This window comes from Hypomesus nipponensis, chromosome 23, assembly GCF_054491055.1.
Source record: "Hypomesus nipponensis isolate SF chromosome 23, ASM5449105v1, whole genome shotgun sequence".
Taxonomy (NCBI): domain Eukaryota; kingdom Metazoa; phylum Chordata; class Actinopteri; order Osmeriformes; family Osmeridae; genus Hypomesus; species Hypomesus nipponensis.
In genome coordinates, this window is record NC_140383.1 from 13087368 (window position 1) to 13115074 (window position 27707).

The window sequence follows — 27707 nt, forward strand, 5'->3', positions numbered from 1 at the left end:
CCTTAGAACTTCACTGTGTTTCACCCACAGACACAAGACAAACACAACCAGGTATTTGGTACAGTACCTCAGAGTTTATTCCATGCGATAGTTTGCTTTGATTTTATTTCTCCCTGGTACCTAATGCACTGTACACTGAATAATACAGGAACTTTTTTCAGGATTGGTTGGTATATAATGCCATTTGAGAGGAAAGGAGACATGAGAGAAACCAAGAAACAGATGTCAGGTACATGAGGTGAATTATGTCTACACACAGAATCTCAGCTACAAGTAGAGAGAAAGAGAGAACACTGAGTTAGTGAACTTTAGGAAGTCAGCTCGATCATGCCTTCAATGTTTTAATGTCTCCATGAACCTTATACCCTGCAGTGGAGTTTGAGGTGTACAGAGGAATGGTCTGTTAGCCCAAAGTCTGACCCAGATATTATTTACCTGTCTGGGGCAGCAAAGCATATTCAGGATAACTGTGGAACAAGTGTGACCCTGGACATGTGGACTACATACAGGGTTCAGACAGAGGAGGAATAACTACATTTGTCCACCTTCAGACGAACATAAACAGGCGACCATGCTGTACATAGACTCACAGATGATCAGGAAGATATTTAGATATTCATACAATGTCATGTTCATGTAGCATAGATGACAACAAATTATATGGAATGCAAACAATCAAACATCAAGTATCCTAAATGATCAAAGCGTTCCATTTCACACTTTTTTGTTGTGCTTTTTTGCAATAATACCGATCGAGAAAATAAAAAAACTAGACAAATTATTCTAAATTGTTCCTAAAAATTAAGTTAACTCTAAACTTGCCAGGTCATTCATAATAAATTAATTCAATAATCATGTAGGCCAGCTACAAAGAAAAAAAATTAAGAGATCGAAAATGTAATTAAATGAGCTAATTTAAATTATTAAACAATCATACTTCACAGGATGCATGCCATATAGACATGGTTATTCACTATTCACCACTTGTTCTTTGACCCAGTAATTACAACACACATTAATTATTGTAGGGGGAAACAGTGAGGGTGGGAACAGGGTCGAATGGTTCATCACAATAAACCAGTTCTGACAATGATATCACTTCCTGTCTATTCCCCCCTCTCCCTGGTCATTGGATATGTGACGGTTGGTAGCTCTGACCTGGTCACATGACACCGGATTGGACAAGTCATACAAGGTTAAACAATGGTTTATACTCAGAAGAGAAGGTGACATTGAGATCTTAGAGACCAGGGAGGTTACCTCTGTGGTCCCAGACCTGAGCCCTGGCTTGCATTCCTACCTGTAAAATTACAACCCTGCAGTACATTTGATTTAAGAAGATACTCGACTTAAATCACGTGAACTTCAACCTTGACTGGCTATTCTAGAACACACACATATGAACAAACAAATGTTAGAACACAGGGTCATGTGATAAATATTTAACGTGTTCATAGTTACCCAAGATGCAGTATCCCTTTTCTAAAGTGGATAAAACAGAAGTTCAAGAAGGATCACTGGGAGGAACTTAGTATAGAATGGAAATGTTGATATCCGACAACTGGCCTTTTAATATCAAAAGGAATGAAGCCAGCACTACATTGCATAACACAAGGCAACATAAATCCCTTCCAGCTATCTCCCTCATGTGGACAATGCATTTGCTCCTATTCTCTATCTTCAAACAAAAACCTGAGCATCACACCAGCAAAGGCAAATACCTGACCAAAACGTAGCTGTTTACAACTACAAAACTGCTGTAAAAATATAGGTATCTAAAACTTGTTTGTCACGAATGTTTCCTTGCACCCTGTCAGCCTTGCTGGCCAGCCTGCTGGACAGACCTGGTCCTGAGAGAGAGCCTACATTATTGCTGTTTCATTCAATACAACACAGCATCCAGGTAGCTATCACTTATCTTTGCTATGGTTTCACCTCGCGGCTAGTCTAGAAACCTACCACACACTCCTAACACATAAACCTGCGTCACATGGTCCAGAAGGGATACTGCACCCTAACACTAACTACATAACACAGTACCTCTCCAACCAGCACTCCCACCATTATACTTACAGGTGTTGAAGAACAAGGCTTATCTGTAATACATACCCGAAACATACACACGCAAACACACCCTCGCCAGTCAACACTGCTCTTTCTGAGGGCACCCTGAGGGGAGACATGCTGGCATGCCTGCACAGTCTGCGGGGCATGTTCATAAAACACTGACACTGGATACTCGGTACAATCTCTGACTGGTGATGATGTGAGTAGAGAAGGCTTGTCTTGACAGAGGAGGGAGCAGGGTCAGGGGACTAGGGACTGGGGAAGGAGAGGTGACCTCGTTCCTGGCCTTCCTCCCTTCTTTAACAGCCGGACTGGTGCTGGAGTTAGTACCTCTTCCAGCTCCTGCCTGCTCTCTGGAATATCTGTCTGTCTGCTCGCCCATCATCCTCTTGACTCACACACACATAGCTCCTAAGTTGGTTGCGAGCCATTTAGGGCCTTGCTGGGATGAGACAGCAGGGGGCTCCATGGAGCATCCAACTTGTTAGGGGAGAGCGAGGAAGAGGTGAGGGGGTGGGGGGGTATTCATGCTGGTGTTGTTCACACTGTATTTTTTCCCCTGTTCATCCCTGTCTTGGGAGTTTGCCAGGAGCGTTGGTTTGTTCTGTAAACTTACAATAAAGCAGGCAGGACATCATACTAGTCTGAGAAAAACAGGGCTGGTTGGTGACCAGAGGGGGGGGGGGTAGTCTGTGTCTAGTCTGGCACAGTTAGGCCATCTGCCTACGTAGACCAGCAACCAGGTCCTGCTGTCCTGTAGCGTTCCTCCATCGTTCTGGACTCCTCCACTCTCAGTCTCACTAACACAGTGGGTGTGTGTGTGTGTGTTTGTGTTGTTTTTATAGTTGTTGTTTTTTTGTTTATCTTAAAGTCTTAAGAGTTCCTGATTTTCCCTCAAACTCAGACAAAAATAAATTATGAATGTTACACTAGTTACTGTACAGTATCATTCAAATGGGATCCCTGCCTTAGGTTGCCTAGATCCTGGGAAGAGGGGGGGGCTGGGAGCTATTGCAGGGGCGTTGCTATGGGAGATGACGGGGAGTTGTCTTTACAGTGGGGTCCTTTTATTGCCGTTGTTCCTGCAGGGTGGAGGGGCGGGGTCTCCAGGCAGAGGGGGTGATACCTGGTCAACAAGGGGGCATGGTTCACCAGGAGGAGGGGGCGCCGGGCTTGTTGTTCCTGATGGTGGCGTCAGAACACTCTGCCTCTGAGGAGTCACAGTCCGAGTCCCCGAACTGCAGGGGGTTCTGAGGAGACAGACACAGGAGCATCACTACACCAGATCCTGTCCCATGACAGATAATATGTGGATTGACACAGTAAGTGTTGTTAGAAAAAGTCGATAAGGTATTATGTATGTATGTCTGTCTGTCTGTCTGTCTGTCTGTATGTATGTCCTTCAATTCTTCTGCAGTTAGCTAGGCTAAACCTAGCTTTCACTGTCATTTACCAGAATTATTACGTACACATTCAAGGTTGTAAAAACCTATCAATGTTATGAGAGGCCAACAGCCTGGCCCATTATCCAATATGAAAAATGGGGCCTATCAGGCGTTACAGTTTTCTACAGCAGGCTGATCAATAGGGGGTGGGGGTTCTGACCTCATAGCTGTGCTCATCTGAGCAGAGCTTTCCCAGAGAGATCTGGGTCTTGACCCGGCGCACGGCACACTCCTTGTCGGACAGGCCGTCGGACTGGGTGGAGATGTCGATGGGGATGTCAGGGGTGTGGGACAGCAGCTCGTCCAGGTGCTCCTCCTGGCTGGCGCTCAGGCACTCCAGCGGCCCGCTGTGGGAGTGGTCGCTGGTGTTGCCCTCCTCGCCATCTGACACCGACAGGTTCTCCGAGCTGAAGGTTGAGTAGGACTGGAAGCTGCTCATGCAGCGGTGGGGCCTGGGGGGCGGGGGGTAGATGAGGAGGACGGGAGGGAGGATGGTGTGAAGTGGAGAGAAACGTAAATGGGGTCATGGCAAAACACAGAGTCAGATTAACATAGAATACAGATGACGATTTTTGAAGCATGCTCGCTAATCTCCAGTTTCAAGCCAGTACATACCTCTGTCTCCTTGGAAACTCCACCTCACTGTCCACCTCCCCCTCCTCCTCTTCAGATGACTCGTCAGCACCCTGAGAGAGGAGCAATTGGTTAATAACCCCCCCTTCCTGCTCACACACCTAATACACACACTTATATACATATTACATATTATATATACATATACACATAAGCACTTGTGCTGTCAGTTAAACGCACTATTAACAGCGTTAACGCAAACCCATATTAACGGCGTACATTTTTTCTCGCGAGATTAACATTATTTTGGCCTAGAAAACATTGTAGTTTTTTCACGTGCTGTTGCATCAACTACTGACGTTAGAAAAACTACAACACCACACCGGATCTAGCTAGACTGGAAACAAAACAACAGGCTTGCGAGCGGCAGTAGGCTAACGTTACGTTTTAAGTGATGGCGAGCGCGAGATGCCGAAATGGATGCCAATAAGATTCTGAATGGAAAGTTTACTTTAAAAAAGATGCCAAATGGTTCCATTCACAAGACCAAAGTGATCTGTGTGTTTTGTCGTTGCGAACTGAGCTATCATCGCAGCACGTCCAGTCTGAAATACCACTTGATGGCCAAGCACACAGCTGATGCAAATCCTCCGCCCCCTCGTCAAAGCCAGGCGATTGCAGTGTTGTTTTCAATAAATAAAAACATTTGCACTAAGCAATCCGATCCACTTTTCCATGTTGATAAGAGCATTAAAATGAGAACACACATTCAGACACCTAGTGGCAAGGCTCTCTCGATGCTCACCTTCCTGAGGGGTCTGAGTGTACGAGGCAGGCCAGAGGGCAGGACGAGGCGAGGCACTTCCTGCCTCTCAGGTTGGGCCTTCTCCTGGGCCTCGCCTGGGTCTGGAACCCGGGGCGTGGCGGGCGGTGCGGCCTCACAGGTGCTGAGCAGGGAGTACTGGGGCTGTTGGGGGTGGCTGGGTGCCAGGGGGATCTTCTGGCACTGCAGGCAGCCTGGAAAGGGGTGCGCCTGGCAGCAAGGGCACACGGTCCCGGCACTGGAACCCGGAGCCAGCCCAGAGCTGGCACCCGAACTAGAGGATGCAGTCCGCTGGCGGGAGTCCATGGGGATGAGGTCCGGGCCAGACCCGGAGACACGGCGTTGCAGGTGGTCGGTCTGCGGGCTGCGGAGAGCGGCGGCTGGCCCGAAGTAGCGCAGGTTGTTGGCACAGGTCGCCACAGCGTTCTGGCGGGCCTGGAGGGGCAGCAGAGGGCACTCTGGTGGCAGGGGGTGGTGGTGCTGGTGGAGTTGGAGGGGCTGCTGCTCCTCGCATGGCCCCGCACTGGACTTCAGCACACCGGGGAAGTCATTGTGGCTGCCCTTGCTGTTGGCACGGCGGTGCCGCGGCTTGCTGCGGTAGCGGGTCTTCCCTGGAGGTGTGGAGACCTTGGGGCTACCGGAGAGGGGGGAGGGGGAGGGGAGGACCTCCATGCTGGGGATGCCATCGGAACGAAGCAGGTCAGGCCTACAGGGGTAACAATAGTGTTCTTTAGTAGGCCTCTATGCTGTACTCCAACTAGGCTTGTGCTTGACACTTCACATTGCTTTAAGTTCTCTCCCACAAGACGAAACAATATTTAAACAAAACTCTCTGTGAGCTAGAGAGAAGAGGCTCTGTATGTTGTCCATCTGTAGGCCTCTAAACTTTACTACATGTCACTTCAACTAGATAATGATACAACTAGATAACAGTATGACCTAAGCATCAAACAGGAACATCTGGGGAAACTCTGACCTCTTAGCGGGCACCGTCCCGGCCTTGTGAGTCAAGCTGCTCTTCTTCTTGATGAGCTTCTCCACTGCGTTCGGCCTGACGATGGGCCGGACCAGGTGCCGCTTGTAGTTCCCCGGGTACTTCTTCTCCACCACCTGCTCCCTTCTGGAAGCACAGGGTACCCACGCTGTTACAGGGCACAGCTGCCATGTTCACCTGTTAACCTTGCAATGCTGCGCAGGGTAACTCTTGTAGATCACCCCATTCCTTCAATTATTTTGGTTGTATCACACTGAGGCTTTTCCTAGGCGTTAGTGAGAGGTGTCTCTGTAAGGTACCACATGTACACCACAAAGCCACCTCGCAATGGCTCTGAAGTACTGAGAGTGGAAGTTGTGAAGCCGTGAGCCAGACTGCAGTGTAAAGTGTTACCTGCAAAGTGGGTAAAATCTGTTTGTTGTGAAACTGGGTCAGAAGGCCTGAGAGAGTTATTGTAGACAGTCTACTGTTGTGCAAAGCTGTCTGAGACCCCGGAACCAGGCCAGGGTTGCTGGCTTAGTGGCTTTGACATAAACAGAAATACTTCAGTATTACCCTTAAGATGTCTGGAGTCTGGCCCAACTATGGGAGACATTCTTTTGTATCATTCTAGTACTGTAAAACTAACACCATGTCCCAAATGGATGTGACGTGAGTGACTAAAAGCAGTTAGACTGCCTTGTCTTCTATTGGAATGTCCAAACTGGACGCGAGCAACGCACGATTGACCAACGTAAACGTTGAGCAACGCAACGTTGAGCAACGCAACGCTGAGCAGCGCGATGCGGTGCAACCTTTTTGTTGGTCGCCCTGTTGTGTAATGTATTTTTTGTTGCTTGCATTGAAAGCTCTGTATCATACAGTGTCATAGTAAAGTGGTTAGTTTACATGACGTAACAAAAGCAAAAATGACGGATTCAGTGTTGACTGAGAACGTCCGATACGCTCGTATCCAGTTAAGGCACAGTGTAATACAGTTTACAATAACCCTATTGTGACACATTGATGAATAGTTCCTGAATTATACAGTGAGTTGGACATTATGGTTTCATGGGGTAGGAGGGAGTCTCTACATTGTGTGGGGCTGGCCTCTACAGGTTGGAACCCTGAACATAGAGATGGATTCAATATAAATATATAGACAGAGATAGTTTAAACATAAATACACAAAGATAGACACAGATTAAAATGAGGTGAAATTGAGTTCCAGCTAGTTCTCTCTGCTAGAGGAGTCAGTGGACAGAACCAGGGTCAGAGGTCAGGACATACTTCATGAGTTCCTTCTCTCGGACCTCCAGCTGCAGCATGATGGCGCTCAGCTCCATGTACAGGTTGTTGGCTCTCTCCAGCTTCCGCTCATAGTGTTCCCGGATGTCCAGCGCATGTCTGGGGGGGAGGGACAGGCACCATCAGTCACCGTAGAGCCAACTCCCTCCCTCTTTCTCACCCTTACTCTCTCTTTTCCCTCCATCTTTCCCTCCCTCCATCACCATCTTTCTCTCCCTCCCTCCATTACCTGAGTTCATCCCTCCTGCGTCGGATAAGCTCCTCATCCAGGCGGTGGATGCAGGTCCCTTCACTCTTTATCTTTTCAAAGTGCTTCTTCACCTCCTCCCTCCACTCCGCCTGTTACACACACACACACACACAAATGGTCCCATTCAATCACATCAAACTGTATTTAGCACAGTACAGCCTAGTCCAGATATGTATAAAGCCAAGTAGAACTCCAGCATGACTCATGTGAAAGCATGTACTTCCTATATGTGTAGTCATTGAAAATGTAATTTAATTGGGACTGTAATAGTGAATATCATGTGATCTATAGTGAGTGTGCACTCATCTGAAAATAAGCTTTTAATACTTCTGTGTGGGAGATTGTGACAGAAATTGCTTCTGTGTATCATTCTAGTTTGAGTCATGATTCTGGTTCTAATTCCATTTAGTTTGTTTTGATTTAGATTCTGATGTGGTTCTAATCCCAATTAATAAAATGTTGGTTCTGTTTCTGATTGTTATGGTTGTGGTTCTGACCTGGGACTTGAAGTAGGTCTCCTGAGGGGCTCCCAGTATGTCTGCAGAGGCAATGTCAAGGTGGAGGAGGATTTGCCTGAAGGACGGCCTGTTCCTGGGCTTACCCTGCCTGGAAAGGAGAGGGGGCGAAGGGAGATTTTGAGAGAAAGAGTGAGAGGGTAGAAAGGGGAGAGGAGAGAGAGTGGTGGAGGGGCAAGACAAAGATATTGTTGAATGAACAGTAATGAAATATAACCCACGACAATCCCAATCAGTGTGTTTCCTTTCAGTCATCTCCAATAATATTTATTGAAACATGCTATCTGAACTTATGACTAGGCCCATCTCAATACAATTGGACCTGAACACCTTAGCCATGTTACTCATCTCATACAGTGAAACTGGAACATCTTAACCATGTTCCACATCGTATACAGTTGAAGTAGGGCTGGGCGGTATGACGGTATATACCGTGCGACGGTAGAAATGTGTCTTCCGGGAGAGATTTGGCTATACCGTTTCAACCGCGGTATACTTAAATTTTTATTAAAGTCAATTAAATGTCTGGTTGTGGTATTGTATATAATATGGGAGTCAGATGGCTGAGCGGTGAGGGAGTCGGGCTAGTAATCAGAAGGTTTGTGGATCGATTCACTGCCGTGCTAAATGACGTTGTGTCCTTGGGCAAGGTACTTCACCCTACTTGCCTCAAGGGGAATGTCCCTGTACTTACTGTAAGTCGCTCTGGATAAGAGCATCTGCTAAATGACTAAATGTAAATAATATGGAGCTAAATCAGGATTTTGTTAATTAGAAAAAAAAAACTAAAAACTAAAGCTTGATATTGAAAATATAAGTTTTAGTCGAAAACTTGTATAAAACCATGTATTCAAAGAAAAAACATGTGTACCAATTTTTCCAGGTTGAATAAAATTTCGATTAAATTCTGGAATTATTTTGAAATAAGCTATTAATTTTCAGTTTTCACTTTTATATTTTCACATTTCATGTTTTCAGATTCCAAACTTTTTTTTTACGGCTTCAATTTGTTTGGGGAATTTGAGATTAGAATTTTTTTTGTACAAACTGAACGCAAAACAGCAATTTGGCGTATATATGGCACGCAAAATAAGTGTGTAAACCCGTGTCATAGATAGGCAGAAGTATGAGACTGGGTTGGCGGAGCCGACTGACGAGTCTTCTGCCTCTTTGTTAGAATAGGTGTGTTCGACTTCATGCAGCACCTGCAGCACTGGCAGCCGGCTGCAGGCGGCTGCAGGCGGCTGCAGGCGGCTGCAGGCGACGCCGGCGCTGCATGAAGTCGAACACACCTACTGTCACTCATAATTCCCGCCTCTGAGTTTACACCAAAAAAAAACCTGAAACCCCCCCCAAAAAAATTGAACTCAAAAAATAAATAAATTTGAAGCCGTAAAAAAATGTTTTGAATCTGAAAACATGAAATGTGAAACTATGTGAAAATATAAAAGTGAAAAATTACAATTAATAACTTATTCAAAATAATTCCAGAATTTAATCGAAATTTTATTCAACCTGCAAAAAAAATTGTGCACTCATTTTTTCTTTGAATACATGGTTTTATTTTCCAAGTTTTTTGACCAAAACGTACATTTTCAATGTCAAGTTTTAGTTTTTCAAGTATTTATTTTTTTGGGGAATCAACAAAACATTTGGCCCTGATTTAGCTCCATAATATAAGCCATTATATAAATTGCATTCTTGCGATATTTAGAATTGTAGTTTAACTTTTATGTGATTTGCTATTTGACCTTGAAGCACATTTGCGTTGGTCTGACGGAATTTTTGATGTGGAGTGTATTTTGTCTAAGCGGACCACATTCATGCCGATGCTAATTAATTATATATTTGATGACCCATTCTGCAGGTAACCAATTTGATTTGTTGTCAAGTTTTATGTGCTATAAAATTGTTGTAAAATTACACTGGTGGCGTTGCTAGCATTCTTGATCTAGGATGACTAGTGAAGGGTAACTACTTACTAACTGAGTGTGAGGTCATGCCGGGAAATATCAAACTGAGGCTTTAACGTATCGACCGAGCTTTAACAAGGTTGATATGCCGAAACCGAAGTTAAATATGGATAGTAAAACTCAGACTGATTGCTTTTGCTCATTTAGAAATTTTTGTCAGAGGGCATTACGGATCCGTATTGTGCTGTGAGTAGGTCACCACGCAGATGGCATGACTCTGCATCAGCCAATCGGAACGCTCGTACTGTCGTTGCCTTTAAATAATAGCCAGTAACCGCTTGTAGTACATGCAGTACCGTGATATATACCGTAACCGTGATATAAAATTACTCAAACCGTGATAGAAGATTTTGGCCATATCGCCCACCCCTAAGTTGAAGTAGAACTTGTTCCTCACCATGTCTGCTTCATGAGCAGCTTGAAGCCGTCGGGACAGGTAGAAGGCACAGGGAGGTGTAGGCTGTTACTGCCCACGCCCCAGATGATGGCAGACGAGTCCACATCCTTGTACGGGATCTCTCCTGTCAGCAACTCCCAAAGCACCACGCCAAATGACCTGCGCACACACACAATCATACACGAGGACACACACACCATCACACACACAAACACACAGGAACAGTGACACAATGTCACACAGTGTGGGACAGACCTGCTTCCTCACTGTCTACACCAGACAGGTAAGATTATCTGATATTTTCTCACTCACCAGATGTCCACTTTTTCAGACACTGGTTCGTTCCGGATCACCTCGGGGGCCATCCAGGCCACCGTACCGGCAAACGACATCTTGGTGCTTTTGTCACTGAGCTCTTTGGAGGTTCCAAAGTCTGAGATTTTCACAGTGTCGTTGTGAGTGACCAACACGCTGAGGATGGGACACAAATGGAGTTCAGTCAGTTCAAATGTAGAAAACGTACATCCGATTTGTTTGAACTTAACGTTTTTGCATCCCAAGCGTGTTGTTCTGAGCTTTACGAGGACTATGTTGGGGGGAAACAGAAAAGGTTTACTGCAGACATCCCTGGATCTGCTGACTAACGCTGGGATCAGCACTACTGCAGATCCATGTAAATGGCATTGATTAACAGGGTTGGAGTAAGCTGAGCAGGCAGGTCTGGTAGACCAGAACACCAGAACAGCCCTTTACATTTGACTTGCGCTTCCTATAGAACAGGACAGCACATCTAGACTGTAGCTTTCTATAGAACTACTGTTCATCTCTAGACTGCAGCTCTTAATACAACAGGACAGTCCATCTTTAGACCATAGCTTTCTATCAAAACTGTACATATCTATACTGGAGCTGTCAATAGCACATGACTAGACAGCAGCTCTCTGTAGAACAGATCAGTACATATCCAGATAGCAGCTCTGTACAGAACAGTTAGACAGAGCAGACTTATACAGCAGAGTAGAACCAGTTGCCATATCACCACACCTCAAGTGATCTGAGGAGCCCACTCACTTGGGGGACTTGAGGTCCCTGTGGATGATCTTGTGGAGGTGCAGGTAGTTCATGCCGCTGGCGATGCCAGACGCCCAGTCCACCAGGAGGGAGGGGGTGACCTTGCGGCCGGCGCGCAGCACCTCGTACAGCTGGCCCTGGGCACAGTACTCCATCAGGATGCAGAAGCATGGGGCCTGGGTGCACACCCCCCTGGGGGAGGAGAGATATTGTGGGAGGGGTGAGATAAGGGGGGGGGGAGTGAAAAGCGTACATAGAGGGGGCAGAGAGGAGATATGGGAGGGAGGAGGGGGAGTGGGGGGGGGGGGGTATGGGGGGAGGAGAGAGAGGGGAGGAGGGGGGAGCAAAGATGGGAGTATTTTAGTGCCCAAAATATAAACCAGGTGCTAGTTCACAGTAACTGTCTACCATGTCTGAATGGCAACAGGACCAGAATAGAAACACTCTCTTGATGTGATAACATATCTACTGGAGGAGCATGAGTGTGTGTGGAGGTGTGTGAGAAGGGAGTGGTGAGGTGGACCCACTTGAAACTGATGATGTTGGGGTGCTTGAGCTTGCGGAGGTGCTTGATGTCGGTCTCCTTCTGCTCGCGGACCTTCTTGATGGCCAGCTCCTCTGAGTGGTACTTCCCCAGGAAGACAGCCCCCTGTGCCCCACTGCCCAGCCACTTCAGCTCCGATATCTCCTCAAACGGCACCTCCCACATGTCTGAGGAGGAGGAAGGAAGGGGGGGAGGAGGAGAAGGAGGAGGGAGGGGTCATGGAAAATAAAGAAGAGGAGAAGTGTACGTTTTTAGGACAGGCAATAATGGCAGGACTTAAGTGACCCTGGTATCACCAAGCTGCTGTTGTACATCAACTGTAGCTCGACCATATCATAATGAGAACAACCCGGCCCCAGACTGAAAATGCTCTGGTACTTTTAATGTAATGATAATGGAGAAGTCCATGTAAGAAGTCAGCCAAGATGGTACCCTGTAGGGCTCAGAGGGGCTATCTACAGATCAGATATACAGTATCTCTGTACACGGCTTAAGCTTCGCTATAGTGTTATTGATTACAGTAAAGGCAGGCTGAAGGGACACTAGTAGGCCTCAGATATAGCTTTACACACAGTGACTTCTTCTAGCTGTCTGTCTTACTGGCTTGATAGTTTTGCTATGCTATGCTGTGCTGTATACTGTTATCAGTATCAAAGGGAGAGCACATGACCCAATCCACTCTCTGTGTCAACAATGGTCCCATGTTTCACAGTGAGCCTTATTAACAACTGTTCTTTGCTTTCAGTTGAATCTTTATGTAGACCTAGATGCTGGTGCTGACTTTATCAGTTGTGTTCATAATGAAAGCAAGAGCAGAATCATTACTTGAGGTGACATCTGTTAATAACGGCCTATTCAAGGAGGAATCAGCATGCCGTGCATGCTCGGACCGATCGCCCACCACACTTCCTGTCCCTTCCCCGAAGCAGACCCTCCATCAGCTGTGCTTTAGGAAGTCATGCTAAGTATAGGGGTGACCAGCTGACCAATCATCCGAGAGGCCCAACCCCAACCCCATTCTGTCTTAGTGGGATATGCACCATCAGGAGCAGGCAAGGGGGAAGTTGGCACATGCACGCCAAGGAGAAGCGGACTGCAACCTTTAATAGAACCTGACAGCTGGGAACACCAAGTAGAACATGCTAGCACCGCAGAAGAAACCGGAGGAACGCCGGGGTGGAACAGAGTGGGTCTGCTGCTGTCTCGAGCAGGGCTTCCCAAATCTGTTCTGGAGGACTACGTCTTCTAGGCTTTCCTTCCAAGTTGCATCCAGCACACCTCACTCTAAAGATTAGCTGGTTGAAAAGCTGAATCTTATTTGCTACAACTTTGGGTTTAGTAAAAAACTTCCAGGAAGATCTCCAGGATCTCCAGGAGCAGGGATGGACAGCTATAGTCTTTGGGGTCCGGCTTACTTCATCAGGACCCTCCAACGAGGGACTCATTCAGATCTGGGACTCATGAGTCGACCGAGGCACATGGTCAATAACATAACATAAGCCTAGTAATTCATTTAAAAAGGAGAAAATATTGGTCAGTCGTTACTTAGCTCTCGAATAACAAGACCCAATGCCAGGATAGTATCACTAACACCATGCTAGCAGGGCCATTAGCACTAACATCAATGACAATTGGGAGGGAGGACGTTCTTAGGGAGAGGGAGTCTGACCTTGCTGCTGTAGCTTGTACTCTGTGGAATAGGTCTTCCCAATTATGTTCCAGACCGGCCTTAGGCAGCCGAACAAGCCTTCCAGGAACCCCCCTCCGCCAGAGCCAGCTCTCTGGAAGTGCAGCTTGATATCGTCAGGGTGGGGGTGGTTGTGCGTGCCCCCTCCGCTATGGTCCATGGGGTACCCCCCCTCTCCGGTCCCCTCCTCCCCGCCGCTGACACACCCTCCCTGGCCGCAGGAGTGGGGGGACTGAGCCTCCTCCTGGTCATGGTCGTGCTCCTGGAGCTGCAGCACGCTGTTATCAAAGTGGCCTTCCCGTGTCGAGTCCTCGCTAAGGGCCGTGATGGGGGGGCTGGGGCCCCCAAGCCCAGCCTCCTCCTCCGCCCCCGGGGGCGCCAACATCTGGAGGGGCACCAACAGGTGTGTGGGCGGGGCCAGGTCTGTGATGACAGGAGGAGGCGGAGGGGAGGGCGGAGGCTGGGGCGGCGTGGGGCCTGCGTTGCTGGGACTCTTCTTCATGGCATCCCCGACCACGGTCAGTTTGAGCTCCTCCTTCAGCTTGCCCACCAGCAGGCCAGGGCAGGAGGTCCAGGAGAGCACCTCGGGGGAGCTACCCATGGTGCTGAGCGCGTGCCTGTGCTGCCCGTTGGCCGAGAAGGAGAGTGAGGCGGGCCGGGCCTCTCCTAACACACAGGTTTGTCGGAACACTGGGAGTCACCTGCAGAGAGAGGGAGGGAGGGAAATTAACGAAGAGCGTGAAGCAGATATCACAAATCAGTGACTACGGTGATTCACCGTAAACACTGGGGAAAAAAACGTGACAATGTTACATTACACACAATTACATAACTTGCATGCCTCCCCTCATAAAGCCATTACCAATGAATCCTGTCACTGCTGTTACCACCTAACAGGAATCAATACTCTCATTTCCTGTTTCATAGATCTGGGATTGTGAAAGCTTACATTAAAAATAATAAAAAATAATCACACTGGGTAAAACCAGTAAAAAGATAACGACTGAGAAAACAACAGTAAAATTGGATAAGTGACCGAAAAGAATGGTAAAAGGTATATGAAGGGAGAGAGACGACAGGCAATGGAGAGAGAGAGATAGAAACAGAGAGACAGAGGGATAGTCATAGACAGAGAGAGAGCTTGCAAGGTTCTGAGCAGGACAGTAAGGCTGAACGCGAACCGTAGCTACCAGCAGTATCAGGGATTAACAGGAGGGGTATTATGGGATGGGCTAGCTTAACATCTGGACACACAGCCGATTCTCACTGCATCATCACCCAGCAGCAGCAGCAGGCAACACAGCGGGCACCCGCACATCAACTATTCTATAGTGACCCGTGGAACATCTAAACTGTCCTAATCTCTTGCCTGAGTTATGCAAGCACCTGCTATGCTGAGGAACAGGGGCTGGGGTTTGGACAGGGATAGAGGCAGGGGTAGACATAGCTGGGAAAATACATGGCCTAACATGGCCAATGCAGGCACAATCCAGAGAATACACTAAGTAATCTTGGAGACTTGACTTCTCCATGACCTCCCTTGAGGAAATGGGTCTGAAATCCAAGATGGAGAGAAACTTGAAGAGGACAGGTTGTACAGTAGAGAGAAATCTTGAGAGACAAAGAGAGGGAAGAGGGGTGAGAGAGATGGAGGAGGGAGACAAGAGTCACAGAGAGCAAGAGACTGAAGCATAGAGGGACGGTGGAAGAGAGAAATAAAGAGAAAAAAAGAGAAATACAGAGAAATGGGGGGAGGTAAACATGGTGCAGTAGAAAACAAAAACCAAGTACACGTGGGAGGACTGATATGTGGCAGGTTCCTCTGTAGGAGGGAACACAACAGTTACATAGGAGAACTTAGTAAACCTGGCATTACAGAGCTAATGAAACAATCCCAAAGTGAAAATCCTGCAACCAAGCATTCAAACTCTACTTAAATCAAGTGCACCCAAAGCCCTGAGACATAAACAGTCCGTACAGTGTGTACTGTGCTGCAGAACTATAGTTCAGGACTTTCATTAAAATGTGTGTGTGTGTTCATGTGGGTGCATTGGTGAGGGTGAATGCATGCATCAGTGTTTCCTCAATGTTGATTTGGCAGTGGTGGCCCGCCACGGCAAAATTTCTGCCGCCACGTTATCAGAAATAGTGCAAAAGGCCGTCTATCAACAGTGATTGTTCGAGTGCATGTCGGAGAATAGCACGGACACACGCTTCACACCGCGAGCGGGCACGCACGCCACTGTGCGTCCTTGAGAACTGTAAGTCGTATAACTTTTGTTGTCAGTTCATTTAAGCCTGTTATTATATTAGTCTATAGTTCTTGCTAATTTAAATTCAGTTAAATGGTAATTTTCATGTTTGTATCCTTCACCTGCCAGCTAAATTGCACGTGGCTGTTTTGCCTTTGCTCTCGTTTAGTATTTTAGGTGCATTATTATGCTGAAGTAGTTACACTGCATTAAGATAATGTAATTAATAGTGGGTTTATTGTTGTTATTTGCTACAGAATGCTTAGCCTATATGTCAAGATCAAATTAAGTAGACAGTGTACACATGCTTTAAAGTGGCCTACCTTAATCTATAGGCTAGGCTAGTAACCATTTACAATAAGTTCTTACGTCAATTATTAATTGGCAGCATTTATGCCATTTAGAACATACTTTATTAGTGGAAGGGGTGTCTTGAAGTAGCCTAACCTTATTGCTTTAGGGTAAATAGGACAAAAATATGTGCAATATTACATTAGCTATTAGACAGTAGACAATTACATTAACCTGCTTAGAAATATGGTGACCTTCGTTTCGGCTGGGGGAGGGGGTTGTTGTTTGGACAGACCTGCCCCCACTGCTAAAAAAAATCCTAAAGGAAACACTGTGCATGTTCATCTCTATGTATATTCGTGTGTGTGGTTGTCATGTGTGTGTGCTTGTGTGTAGGCATGCATGCACGTGTGTATATGTGTGTAATCTGAGAGCTATAAGGGTGTAGTGGCTGCCAGCGGCTCATCTATAATGCAGACTGCACTCCTAGCCCGGTGCAGAGAGTGCAGGGGAAGGAGAGAACGCTCTCAGGTATCCAATAAATCCCTCCCTTCAACAGCCCAGACAGCCAGGCCTGGGGCCCAGGGGCCCCGCTGTAATTCCACCCCAGGAAGGATCCTCCGAGCTGGGGCTGTGACGGGGGCTTGAGAGGGCGTGCGGGTGTATGTGCCTACATAAAAACACACGTGCACACCAACAACACACACTAATACCCCTATAACCCGTTAGAAGCATAGAGGAAACCTTTCCAAAGACACCAATCCACTTTCTGTAAATGCCACCAAATAATACCATCCACTGAGAGGTTAGAGCTGGAACTTGAAGCTCTGGACAGATCCTCCTTATCTCCAGAGTGATCCACAAAGCTTAAGACATCCTAGCTTTGGATAGTCCATATTCTCCACATCCTTATCTACTTTTACATAGTACACGTTTGTATGTGTGTGTGCGCGCGTGTTTGTGTGTGTGACCATGACTATGTATGACTGTGTATTTGTGTGCTCCTGTGTGTATATTTGTGCGGAAGTGTGTTTGCATGCCTGTATGTGTGTGTATACCTGTGTGTGGGTGTGTGTGACCGTGACTTTTCTCAGGGTCTGTGTCCCATGCATCACCAATGCCAGTTATCGGAGCTTCATGAATAATGTGTTGTGATTAGCAGAGACCCACGGTGTGGCTTCCACATGGACAACCTGGCCTCCACTGGACAGAGACACTGACTAGGACTGTCTTGACATGCTGACCGCTGTGCAGGCAGAGATACACACACACACACACACACATAAAGAACACAACACATACCAAGAGAATACACAATGGACACACAGACATACTGTACACATACATATACCAAAACACTCACACACACAGTGAATCCACATCCAAACACTCTGATGTAACTGATTTCAAGAGTAAAATTGAGCGAGAATGTAGCTGGAAATATACATACTGCCTTCCATGTTGAAATACAGAGTGGGAGATAGTAAGGGAGACAGAGATACATGCAGATACACAGACAGAGACAGAGAGAGAGACACAGAGAGACAGACAGACAGACACAGAGAGAGAGAGAGAGAGAGAGAGAGAGAGAGAGAGAGAGAGAGAGAGAGAGAGAGAGACAAAGAAAGAGACGAAGAAAGAGACAAAGAAAGAGATAAACAGAAAGCAAGAGAGAGAGAGTTATCAGGGGCTGATCCTATAATCCTGCCTTTGGAGGCAGTCCTGTATAAACAGAGACCATATCCTGCCCCCACCGTCTCCACTCCGCTTCCCAATCCTACCCCCTACCTCCCCCTCCCCTCCCCACCCTCTGTAAATCTCCCCACATCTCTCTTTGCTCACGGTCTGCTTCAGGCTCCCTGACAGTACTCCACCAGCCAGAAGCTTAGACAACAGGCTGAGAACACACACACACACACACATCACTACTACAGCAGCCTCCTACACCAGCCCTGTGTGTGTGTGTGTGTGTGTGTGTCGTGTGTGTGTGTGTGTATGTGTGTGTGTCCATAGGAGGGATGGAGCAGCTGGTGTAGCAGGGGATCAGAAACAGCGAGCACACACACACACACACATACACACACACACACACACACACACAGGCCCATCCCAGCAGACCCAGGCAGTAATCCCTCTCCTCCCAGACATCCAAAAGGGGGGTCCTCCTGCAACACAGCACTACTGAAGACGGAGACCAACCCTGGTCTCACACACAATCATATACGTCAACCTTGACAAGACCATGTAGAAGCAACAGAACACTTGTCAAAACAAATGAACATAATGCCAGACACAAAGACAGACAGACGTCCCACATACTCACACATTCACACAGCATGTGGTTCCACACCCGCGCACACGCTGTGTCTCCACACACACACACACAGCATGCGTCTCCAAACACACACACACAGACACACAGATATGTCTTCATTTCTCAGGCATCATTAGGAAGAGACTCAGGGACCCGTGGGGTTCCACTCTGTAGTTAACAGCTGCTCCACCAACAAAAGAGCCAATTTAAACCCCATCCCAGCCCATAATTCAAGCGTTCCATGTCAACACAGCATCAATTCTAACCTTCTGCTGGCTGTCAGCCCCCCCCCCACACACACACACACTGTCTTTCAAAAGTATAGTGTAGCCCGCAGCCTGGACTGGCCCAGGTTAGCCTATAACAGGAGGAGAGAGCAGCTATGAGGAGGAGAGAGGAGCAGAGAGATGAGAGGAGGGGAGAGGAAAGAGGGAAGAGGAGCAGGGGGGACCATGGCTTCCTTCAGGTCCAGAAGGAGAGTTGATATCGGACTATAGTTCTCAAAGGGAAGCAGCTTTGTTCACAGAGAGTGTTCACAGAAGAGACGGACAACTCTGTAACCACTGTGGCTCTGCTTTGGGGGAGTGGTTTAGAGTCTGATTCCAGTCACACCAAACCAATTTATTGCTTGGAAATCTGCATGTATATCCACAGATGTCCACTTGACTCCTCTTCTCATAATGAGACATTCAGATTGGCACGTTGAAAGATTCAATTCACACCCAATACAGTTTGTGGGAAGAGATGTGAGTCACTGACACTTCACACACACACACACACACACACACCACCTCCACTGGCCCAAATACAGTGCAACAGTGTGCGCCAGTGTCAGCGAGGCACCAGCCAGCCTGGCCTCAGACAGCAGCCTCCCAAACACACTGAGCCCCCCCCCCTTATATCTGTCTCTCTAGCCTGCTAGCGACAGCCTTATTCACATTCACACTAACTGTTACAGTAGTTTGAAGCTAGCTCCACCAAGGAGACAGAAACGTGTGTGTGTGGGGGGGGGAGGGAAACAGAGATGGAGAGAAAGTCAGAGAGGGGAGGTCATGCTGCTGGCGGGCTATTCTCCATTCTGACTCCAGAGAGACAAGCTCCCAGAGCAACAACAAAGGACACAAGAGGAGCCAGACTCCATGTGACCTGGGCTTGAGAGAGACACACACACAGTCTGTCTGTCTCTGTGTGTGAGAGAGAGAGAGAGAGAGAGAGAGAGAGAGAGAGAGAGAGAGAGAGAGAGAGAGAGAGAGAGAGAGAGAGAGAGAGAGAGAGAGAGAGAGAGAGAGAGAGAGAGAGAGAGAGAGAGAGAGAGAGAGAGAGAGAGAGAGAGAGAGAGAGAGAGAGAGAGAGAGAGAGAGAGAGAGAGAGAGAGACTTGAAGGACAGAGTCCTAGGGCTCCAGGAGTCGGGACACAGCAGCTGCTCATATAACAATCTGCCTTGTGCAACTACACCACAGAGGTGGCCAGCCAGCAGGCAGACAGACTGGCATACACACAGCCAGGCAGGCAGGCAGGCATTCAGACAGGCATACAGATGCTGGCCGTGACTGACACGGTTTCAGCAATCAGAGAAAAAACAACAAAGAAGGCGAGCCGGGGACAAGGAGCCTTATGGGAGGGTTGGGGTCATGCTGAAGAGCACACCAGCGTACAAGCTGTTCTCTCCTGCCCCAAGAGAAGCACCAGGCAGGGCCGTGACAGCCAGAAGATCAATAAAGCACATTAGTTAGTCTATTAGAAGCTGCATGCTATTAGCGTGTGGCCTCCCAACCACAACACCAATCCATTTGGACTCACTCTCCACATACTGGCCAATCGCAACCTGGCTTAGTGGTGTGCAAGTTCCCTTGACTACATCACAAAGATGTTCTGAACACTGGGGAGCTGTTTCACCAGCAGCTCTGTAGGGAAGGATGGATGGCTCTGTTCTTCCATCTCCCCTCCTCCATCACCCTATCCCAGCTGCCGGCTACTCATCCTCAACGTTACATAAACATGCTTAGTTCCACTGGACAGAGGCGGACACACACACACTACTGGTGAGGAACAAAGGGGGGGGGGGAGGAGAGAGAGAGAGAGAGAGAGAGAGAGAGAGAGAGAGAGAGAGAGAGAGAGAGAGAGAGAGAGAGAGAGAGAGAGAGAGAGAGAGAGAGAGAGAGAGAGAGAGAGAGAGAGAGAGAGAGAGAGAGAGAGAGAGAGAGAGAGAGAGGGATGCATATGGGGAGGTATATGTCCTATCAATGCATAATCTACTCTCCCTGACAAAATGTTTGAGGGTGTGTATGTGACTGTTTTTTGTGAGAGTGTACTATGTCTGTGTGCGTAACTGTGCGGGAGATAGTGTGTGTGTGACTGAGATTTCCAGAGGTGTTTGGGCAGGTGCTGGGGGTGTCTTGGTGTCCACCCCTCCAGCCGTCCTTCATCAGAGGGCACTGAGATGTACCGCATCACACACTGCCATCACCGACTGGCTGAGCCCAAAATAGACGCTGCACGCACGCACGCACGCAGCAAGCTCTCACACCACAGAAACAAGCTGTTACAGGAGAAACAAGAACACTTCCAAATAAATGCTACCTAAAATATCAACCTCAGACACACACAGCACAGACAAAACATATGTATTTATATATTCACACAGACTGACATACAGGAACAGACACACACACACACATACACACAAACATCCAAGGCAGCAGTACTGCACCATATTACTCACAGCTGTCAGAGCTCAGATGCATGGTCCTTCCTCAACACTGACAGAGGGATGAAAGACAAGAGAATGAAAGGGAAGAATAACGCAGGGCAGGGAGAAAAGAGAGAATGAGAAAGACAGAATAGCAAAAGATATTCCTCCTCCACTGAATCTTCCTGCGTCTGAGCAGAGTGAGAGGGAGGGTGAAAGAGAGAGAGTGTGGGCGGCACAGTCACCAGCACTGAGAGCTACTCACGTCACACTTTTCATGAATGGAGCTCCCTGACGCAAGAAGGGGAGGAGGGAAAGGGGGGTCTCACAGATGAGGAAGGTGGGGTGAGAGAAAGAGGGGGTCCTTCCAGACAGGGGAACATAAAAGAGATGGAGGGGAAAAGGAGGAGTGGGAGATGAGGAGAAAGGAGGAGGAGAAGAGGGAGGTGAGCGAGTCGCCACACACACATGCCACTGTGGTTCCATTCGTCTGCCATTTAGAACTAAACCCTCTTTTGTCACGGCGTGGCTTAGCCAAACCATTACTCCTTTACCGAGACCCCCATCTGGGCGTCAACAGCACCATTGATTGTGCTGGATCAGCCTGGAGGGCTGCACCTGAGGCCAGCCCTGACCTTGTACCCCAGGGGGCCCGGTACCCCAGGGGTCCCATGCAGCCCGCATGAGTCCAGTCTGGGGGACTAAGGGACTCAAACCACCTCAGCTTTTACTTAAACCTCACACAAATTCACAAAACACCATGCACACACTTGGCAGGAGAGCAGCTTTCCCTGAGGGCTCTAATCTCTCCTCCACCATCTCACTAACACACCCCAAATTAAAGTTCCCTGCCTGGCTAATCCACAACAGGCCACATGTAGGTCACAGTGATGTGAACACAATAAACCCATCCACCTGCATGTGTGTGTGTGTTTACGTGTGTGTAAGTGTTTCAGAGTGAGAGAGAAAGAGAGAGAGAGAAGAGGGGATGCACATGGGCGAGGTTGTGTGTGTTTTTGTGAGAGTGTACTGTGTCTGTGTGTGTAGGACAGTGAAACTGACCTGTGAGTGGATGATGGGCATATCCAAGAGCGTCTGAGTGTGTTCTGGACTCAGGAAGACAGGACATTCGATGGCTCTTTACCTGCACAGACACACACACAGGACAAAGGTGAGCATGTAGGAAAGGTTCTAGATCAGTGGTCTGGTGGATGTGAAATATGCTGCAGGTGGAGGACGACTGATCTGTGAGGACAAAGATGGAGGGGAAAAAGAGGGGTGTTGGGGGGATGACGGCCGGTCTGGTCAACAGCTACCTCCGCTTCTCCTTTGCACCCAACATCTCTGGGGTGGATAGGGGGAGGTCTGTGTATGGCTGGTTATGGGTTGGATGGGGGAAGGTGTGTGTGTGTGTGTGGGGGAGGGGGGTTCTGGGGTCAAATCAATGCCCTATTCCTCAGAAGAGAATAACAAAGGAAGGTAAGACTGCACCTCCCTCCTTTCTCCCCCCTCCCTCCACTCTCATCCCTCCTCCCTGGAGTAAAAGGTGTGAAATAATATTCAGATTAGTTTGAATGGTCCATATGGTCCAACAAACAAATATTCATTAAACAAAATCAGCTGTTGAAGGCTGAAAGCACTAGTTAACATTAACATACCGTAAAAATCACAAACAGACCGGTTTCGTTCTTGAACTGCACCAAAGTAGAAGCGGAGGCTGACGTCAATAACACGCATGGCATTGCTCCATTTCTGATGGTAAATAATGATAATCAGGTTTAGAATGTCAGTAAATGAGGAGTCAGATGGCTGAGCGGTGAGGGAGTCAGGCTAGCGATCAGAAAGTTGCCGGATTGATTCCCCGCCGTGCCAAATGAAGTTGTGTCCTTAGGCAAGGCACTTCACCCTACTTGCTTCGGGGGGAATGTCCCTGTACTTACTATAAGTCGCTCTGGATAAGAGCGTCTGCTAAATGACTAAATTAAAATGTAAATTAACATTATCTACAGTCCATATCAATGGCTGTGCTATCATGATGAACACACAAGCCCATGTTTGAAAACTTATAAGCAAGCACATATGAACGTGACAACACACAGACCTCACCAAACAAAACGACAAACATACACAATACAAACATCTACACAAAAAGTGATGCACACACCCGGGGACTTTCCTGTGCTGTCTGTGCCAGTTGAACATTAACGGTAAAGCTCAGGGCCTGAGAAAGGAGGGTAGCTGTACACTAGCTCCAGAGGCACCAACAGCATTCCAAAGGTCACATAATCTCCAGCTTGAGCTCAGGAGGAGACAGACAGGACACGTAGCATTAGGAGGTTCCGGAAAGTCCCAGTTTTTTGCCACTGAAGGCTGCAGCCTCAAAAAGGTTCATGTTTAAAACATTAAATAGACAGACTTTCAAGAACTACTTTCCTAAGAACACACACTAAGTTAGTCATTTAACTCCCTTTAAAATATTGACAGACAGATCCTTGATTTTCTGCTGTACTTTCTAAACACTGTCTTTGCATGTTGCTTTGGATAAAACGCCTGCTAAATGAAAGACAAGCAGACATGCAGACAGACAGACATCAGCTCCAGTCATGTAGCTGTGTTGCATCCTGGACAGGCTGTGTTATACACACTCATTACTATTTCACCAGGAGTGGAACAGGCATGCTGATAGCTCTAGTGTCCCGTGCATAAATAAGGGAAACTCAGCCACGCACACACACACACACACACACACTTTCAGTGGCCCAACCCCTTTCAGGAGGCCTTACATGAACCATGGTGTTCGGGACCATTTTTATGGTCTACATCATGATCCCCAGATGGAGAAGAATCCTAGATAAACTGACTCCGTCTGCCTGCCTGCCCGCCTGCACAATGCCCACCTGATAATCCTAAACATGATTGATGGGACTGTGTGAGTAATGTAGAGAACAGAACAGCTCGTCTTCGCAGGATGACAGTAATTAGTGTGACCAAGACTTCTTGTATGTCATTATGACCCTAGCTATCCGAATGTTGTGAGCTAGGGATGAGAACACTACTGTGAGGACAGCCAGCTCTGAGTGATGGACCTACACACATCCCTCTACTCTTTATCATTATTTACTCCATCCTTCCATCCCTCCATTTTTCAGCCCTTTATTCATCACAGACTAAAGGGGCAAGGATGCAGCAGGGAGAAAAGGATAGGCAGATAGTAGGACAGAGGGATGGAGAGAGAGGGAGGGAGAGTGAGAGGGAAACGGATTGGATTAGAGGAGTGGGGAGGGCAAAAGCTGGTGAAAGTGGCTGGGATCACGGTGTGTGTTGGGGATGGGGGGGGGGGGCAGGAGCAGCTGCATATTAGTGCTGAAAGGATGAGGGTGAAAGGTTATGGTGATATGCTAGGTCATGTTGGGGGGGGGGGGGTGGTAGAGTGATGAAGCCCCAGGCTACACCCCCCACCTCCTTTTTCAACACACACACACACACACACACTGCCAGGGTGCCGATGTGCTGTGTCCTGCTGCTCCACTCGTGTGTGTTAATGTGCTCCCCATGAGGAGCTGCAGGCTCAGGGTCATTATAGCAGCTCAGAGACACCACAAGAGAGCAGCGTCTGCTTCACAGTGTACACACACACAAGTATATACACACACACACACACACAGTATACACAAACACACAGTATGCACACACAACATATATACACACACAGTATACAGTACATACACACAAAATAAACACACACACTTAACCATACAGTATCCATACAATAACCCTACAGTAAATATTTTCACAGATTCCATCCCATCATAACATAGTCCTGTGTTGAACTTGTGACAATTAATCAAACATGTCATCAGGTCAGGTACAGTAAGCCCTTCTACTCTCCACCACAACAAAGAACAACACACAAGCACATTGAATGCTACAATAGTACAGAACAATATTAAGCTGTCAAATTCAAGTCTACATGTAGTCCAGCAGTTTGTATAATAAACTTCTGGCATAGGGTTAGTGTTTGAATATGCTCTAAAAGACTGTTACTGTTGGTGTTACTGACATTTAGATCTGGCTCAGCTGTACAGTAGGGCCCGGGGAGGGCTAAGTTGGAAGAGAGAGGAAGAGAGGGCGGGAGAGAGACAGAGAGATGGAGGAAGGGAGGGATGGAGAGATGGAGATAGGGACGGAGGATGGGAGGAAGGGAAGGATATGGAGGTGGGGGAGTGAGGGGTGGAGGGTAGGAGACTAAAGCACATCAGGAAAGGAGATATCCAGACCCCTAGAAGCTCTAAACTGAAAGGGGTTAGAGTGAGTGAGTGAGTGAGGAAGAGAGAGAGAGAGAGAGAGAGAGAGAGAGAGAGAGAGAGAGAGAGAGAGAGAGAGAGAGAGAGAGAGAGAGAGAGAGAGAGAGAGAGAGAGAGAGAGAGAGAGAGAGAGAGAGAGAGAAAAAACATAAAGAAAAAGAGAGAAGTAGCTAAGGGTCAGGCTCCTTTCTTTCCTTCAGCCAAGGTTTTGTCAGCCAGTTGTTTGTTTTGTTCTGCTTTGCTTTGCTGTGTTTGAAGGGCAGCACGCCATGTACAGTCCTGCCTACTGCCTGAGAGCACACTGTATGACTTGGAACTACAGAGACACAGCTGACACATGTCTTACCACAAAGCATGCATACAAACTGGTAACAGTCATTCACTTGACCTACTTGATTCACAAACACAATCAACAGATCCATCAAAAAACACGACTCTTATGAAACTAAATTAGTGAGTTTTTGATTCAAACTCCTCCAAACTGGCACATAACAACAAACTCATCATGAATCTGCAGGATCATAAGATCCTAGTCCTCTCTCCAGGGCTAGGATTAGAGAGAGATCAACCAATGGCTGCCATCACATGTCAATTACATAAATACAGCCCCCTGTCACCACGCCAACCCTACAAAGCCCCACCCTCCCCCTGAAGGCTTTTCTGCTGCTCACTCCTATGCTGGGATGTGTGTGGGTTCCCTTGACAACTGGACTAACACGTTGCCATGCAACCGCATCACCAGAGGTGACCCTCATCTTCAGAACAAACTATGCTATCAGGGTAGAGGTTCCAGTGGTCTGCGTTTAGGCTACTAAATTGACAGACAATTAATAAAATCAAATTTGTAGAAAAAAAATAATCAGACAACATATCTGGTGGCCTACACTGAGCACTACATGTGAATGCTTATCTTTGAGCTTATCATTTCCCCCATATTACAAATGTACATTTGTAATCAATAAAATATACATAAATGTTGTTGCAGTACTTGAGTATCAAGCAGTAGCCTACATTCCGACACACGATCAGACATATGCTCTGTCCTCACGTTTGGGTGCAGGGTGGTGTAAGGTTTTCCTCTGCCATAGCCTACTTAAAACAAAGCCAACCACTGACAGGACCAGCCTCCTGACATCTGACTGACTGGAGTTTCCTGTAACTGCATCCTGATACACACACTGAAGACGGATTGGAAAACATGCCGCCAGCCATTACGGACACACGTGGACACTTACTGGAAACCTCCCACTCAGCACAACGGAGGGAATAAAATGCTGTTTTTTACAGCCCTGCATCCAGATCCACAGCTAGCGTAGCACCCAACAACACAAACTGCATACGCTACCGGTCACAACGTGAATGACTACAATGGAGCGGGCGACTGATGGTTTGTTCAACTATGATTTCACAATCTTTGTTTTCGCTGATTAATTCATTTTCAAATTTACATTAACAATTCTCTTTGTATTTGGTCAACCTCAGCAACATTATTCAGTAGTTAAATTTCATATTATAGCCTATAACCTAAAGTATGTAGTAATTTACTCTTGCATATGGTAATGACTGGATAAACAACCAGAAAAAAAGACATTCTGTCTGACAGCCTGTTATGCTTTTGGAATGAAAAAAGTAGGCTGTAGTTGAGCTACGTAGGCTGGGTTAGGCTCTATTTCATGTGCACAGGATAGGAACCTCGGTTTGTGGGACCTCCCATTAATGCGGACACAGTATTTAAAACCAGAATGGCATGTACAATCCAAAGGATTACATAAATATTGCAATCACGATGAAAATCTCACGGGGGTCAAAATTTACCAGCAGTCTGCAATCTAAAGTAGCCTATCCCACACGACAACCCTAGTTCAAAAAACATAGACGTTGTGTGTTACATTATTCCACAACTAATTGTCGTAACTAAATGTTCATACATAATTGTTCATAGAAATATAGGCTATCGAAATTGTCCACATCAGTGACATAAAGCTACAGCACCGCTGCTGACATCCACAGTCGCGTCTCAGCACAAATGTAATAGAAAAATATGGACATAAAACCGTGCAATGAATATTCTACAAGGTTTAAAACGTAAACATACATTTTGACAATTCTATTCATATATATTTAAAAGTGAATAACAATACCGTTTCAGAGCTCTCCGGTCGAGACCCGCCTGCTTGCTCTGCTCTGTCTCTCCAATGTAATCCAATGGTTTAATCCAAGTCTTGTGAGC

At 47.2% G+C, this 27707-nt stretch overlaps 1 protein-coding gene across 1 annotated transcript; it reads right to left on the minus strand.

Annotated features, from left to right (window-relative positions):
- Positions 1 to 52: 52 nt before the first annotated feature.
- map3k13 (mitogen-activated protein kinase kinase kinase 13) lies at positions 53 to 27685 on the minus strand. The gene is made up of 15 exons (XM_084689535.1): positions 27619 to 27685; positions 22236 to 22317; positions 13609 to 14327; positions 11923 to 12106; positions 11396 to 11587; positions 10637 to 10795; positions 10325 to 10483; positions 7937 to 8045; positions 7419 to 7528; positions 7172 to 7288; positions 5885 to 6028; positions 4891 to 5614; positions 4128 to 4198; positions 3673 to 3964; positions 53 to 3317 (listed from the first exon to the last, which is right to left on the minus strand). Exons 3-15 carry the CDS (start codon positions 14225 to 14227, stop codon positions 3216 to 3218), a joined length of 2982 nt encoding a protein of 993 aa, XP_084545661.1. The 5' UTR covers positions 14228 to 14327; positions 22236 to 22317; positions 27619 to 27685; the 3' UTR covers positions 53 to 3215.
- Positions 27686 to 27707: the final 22 nt, after the last annotated feature.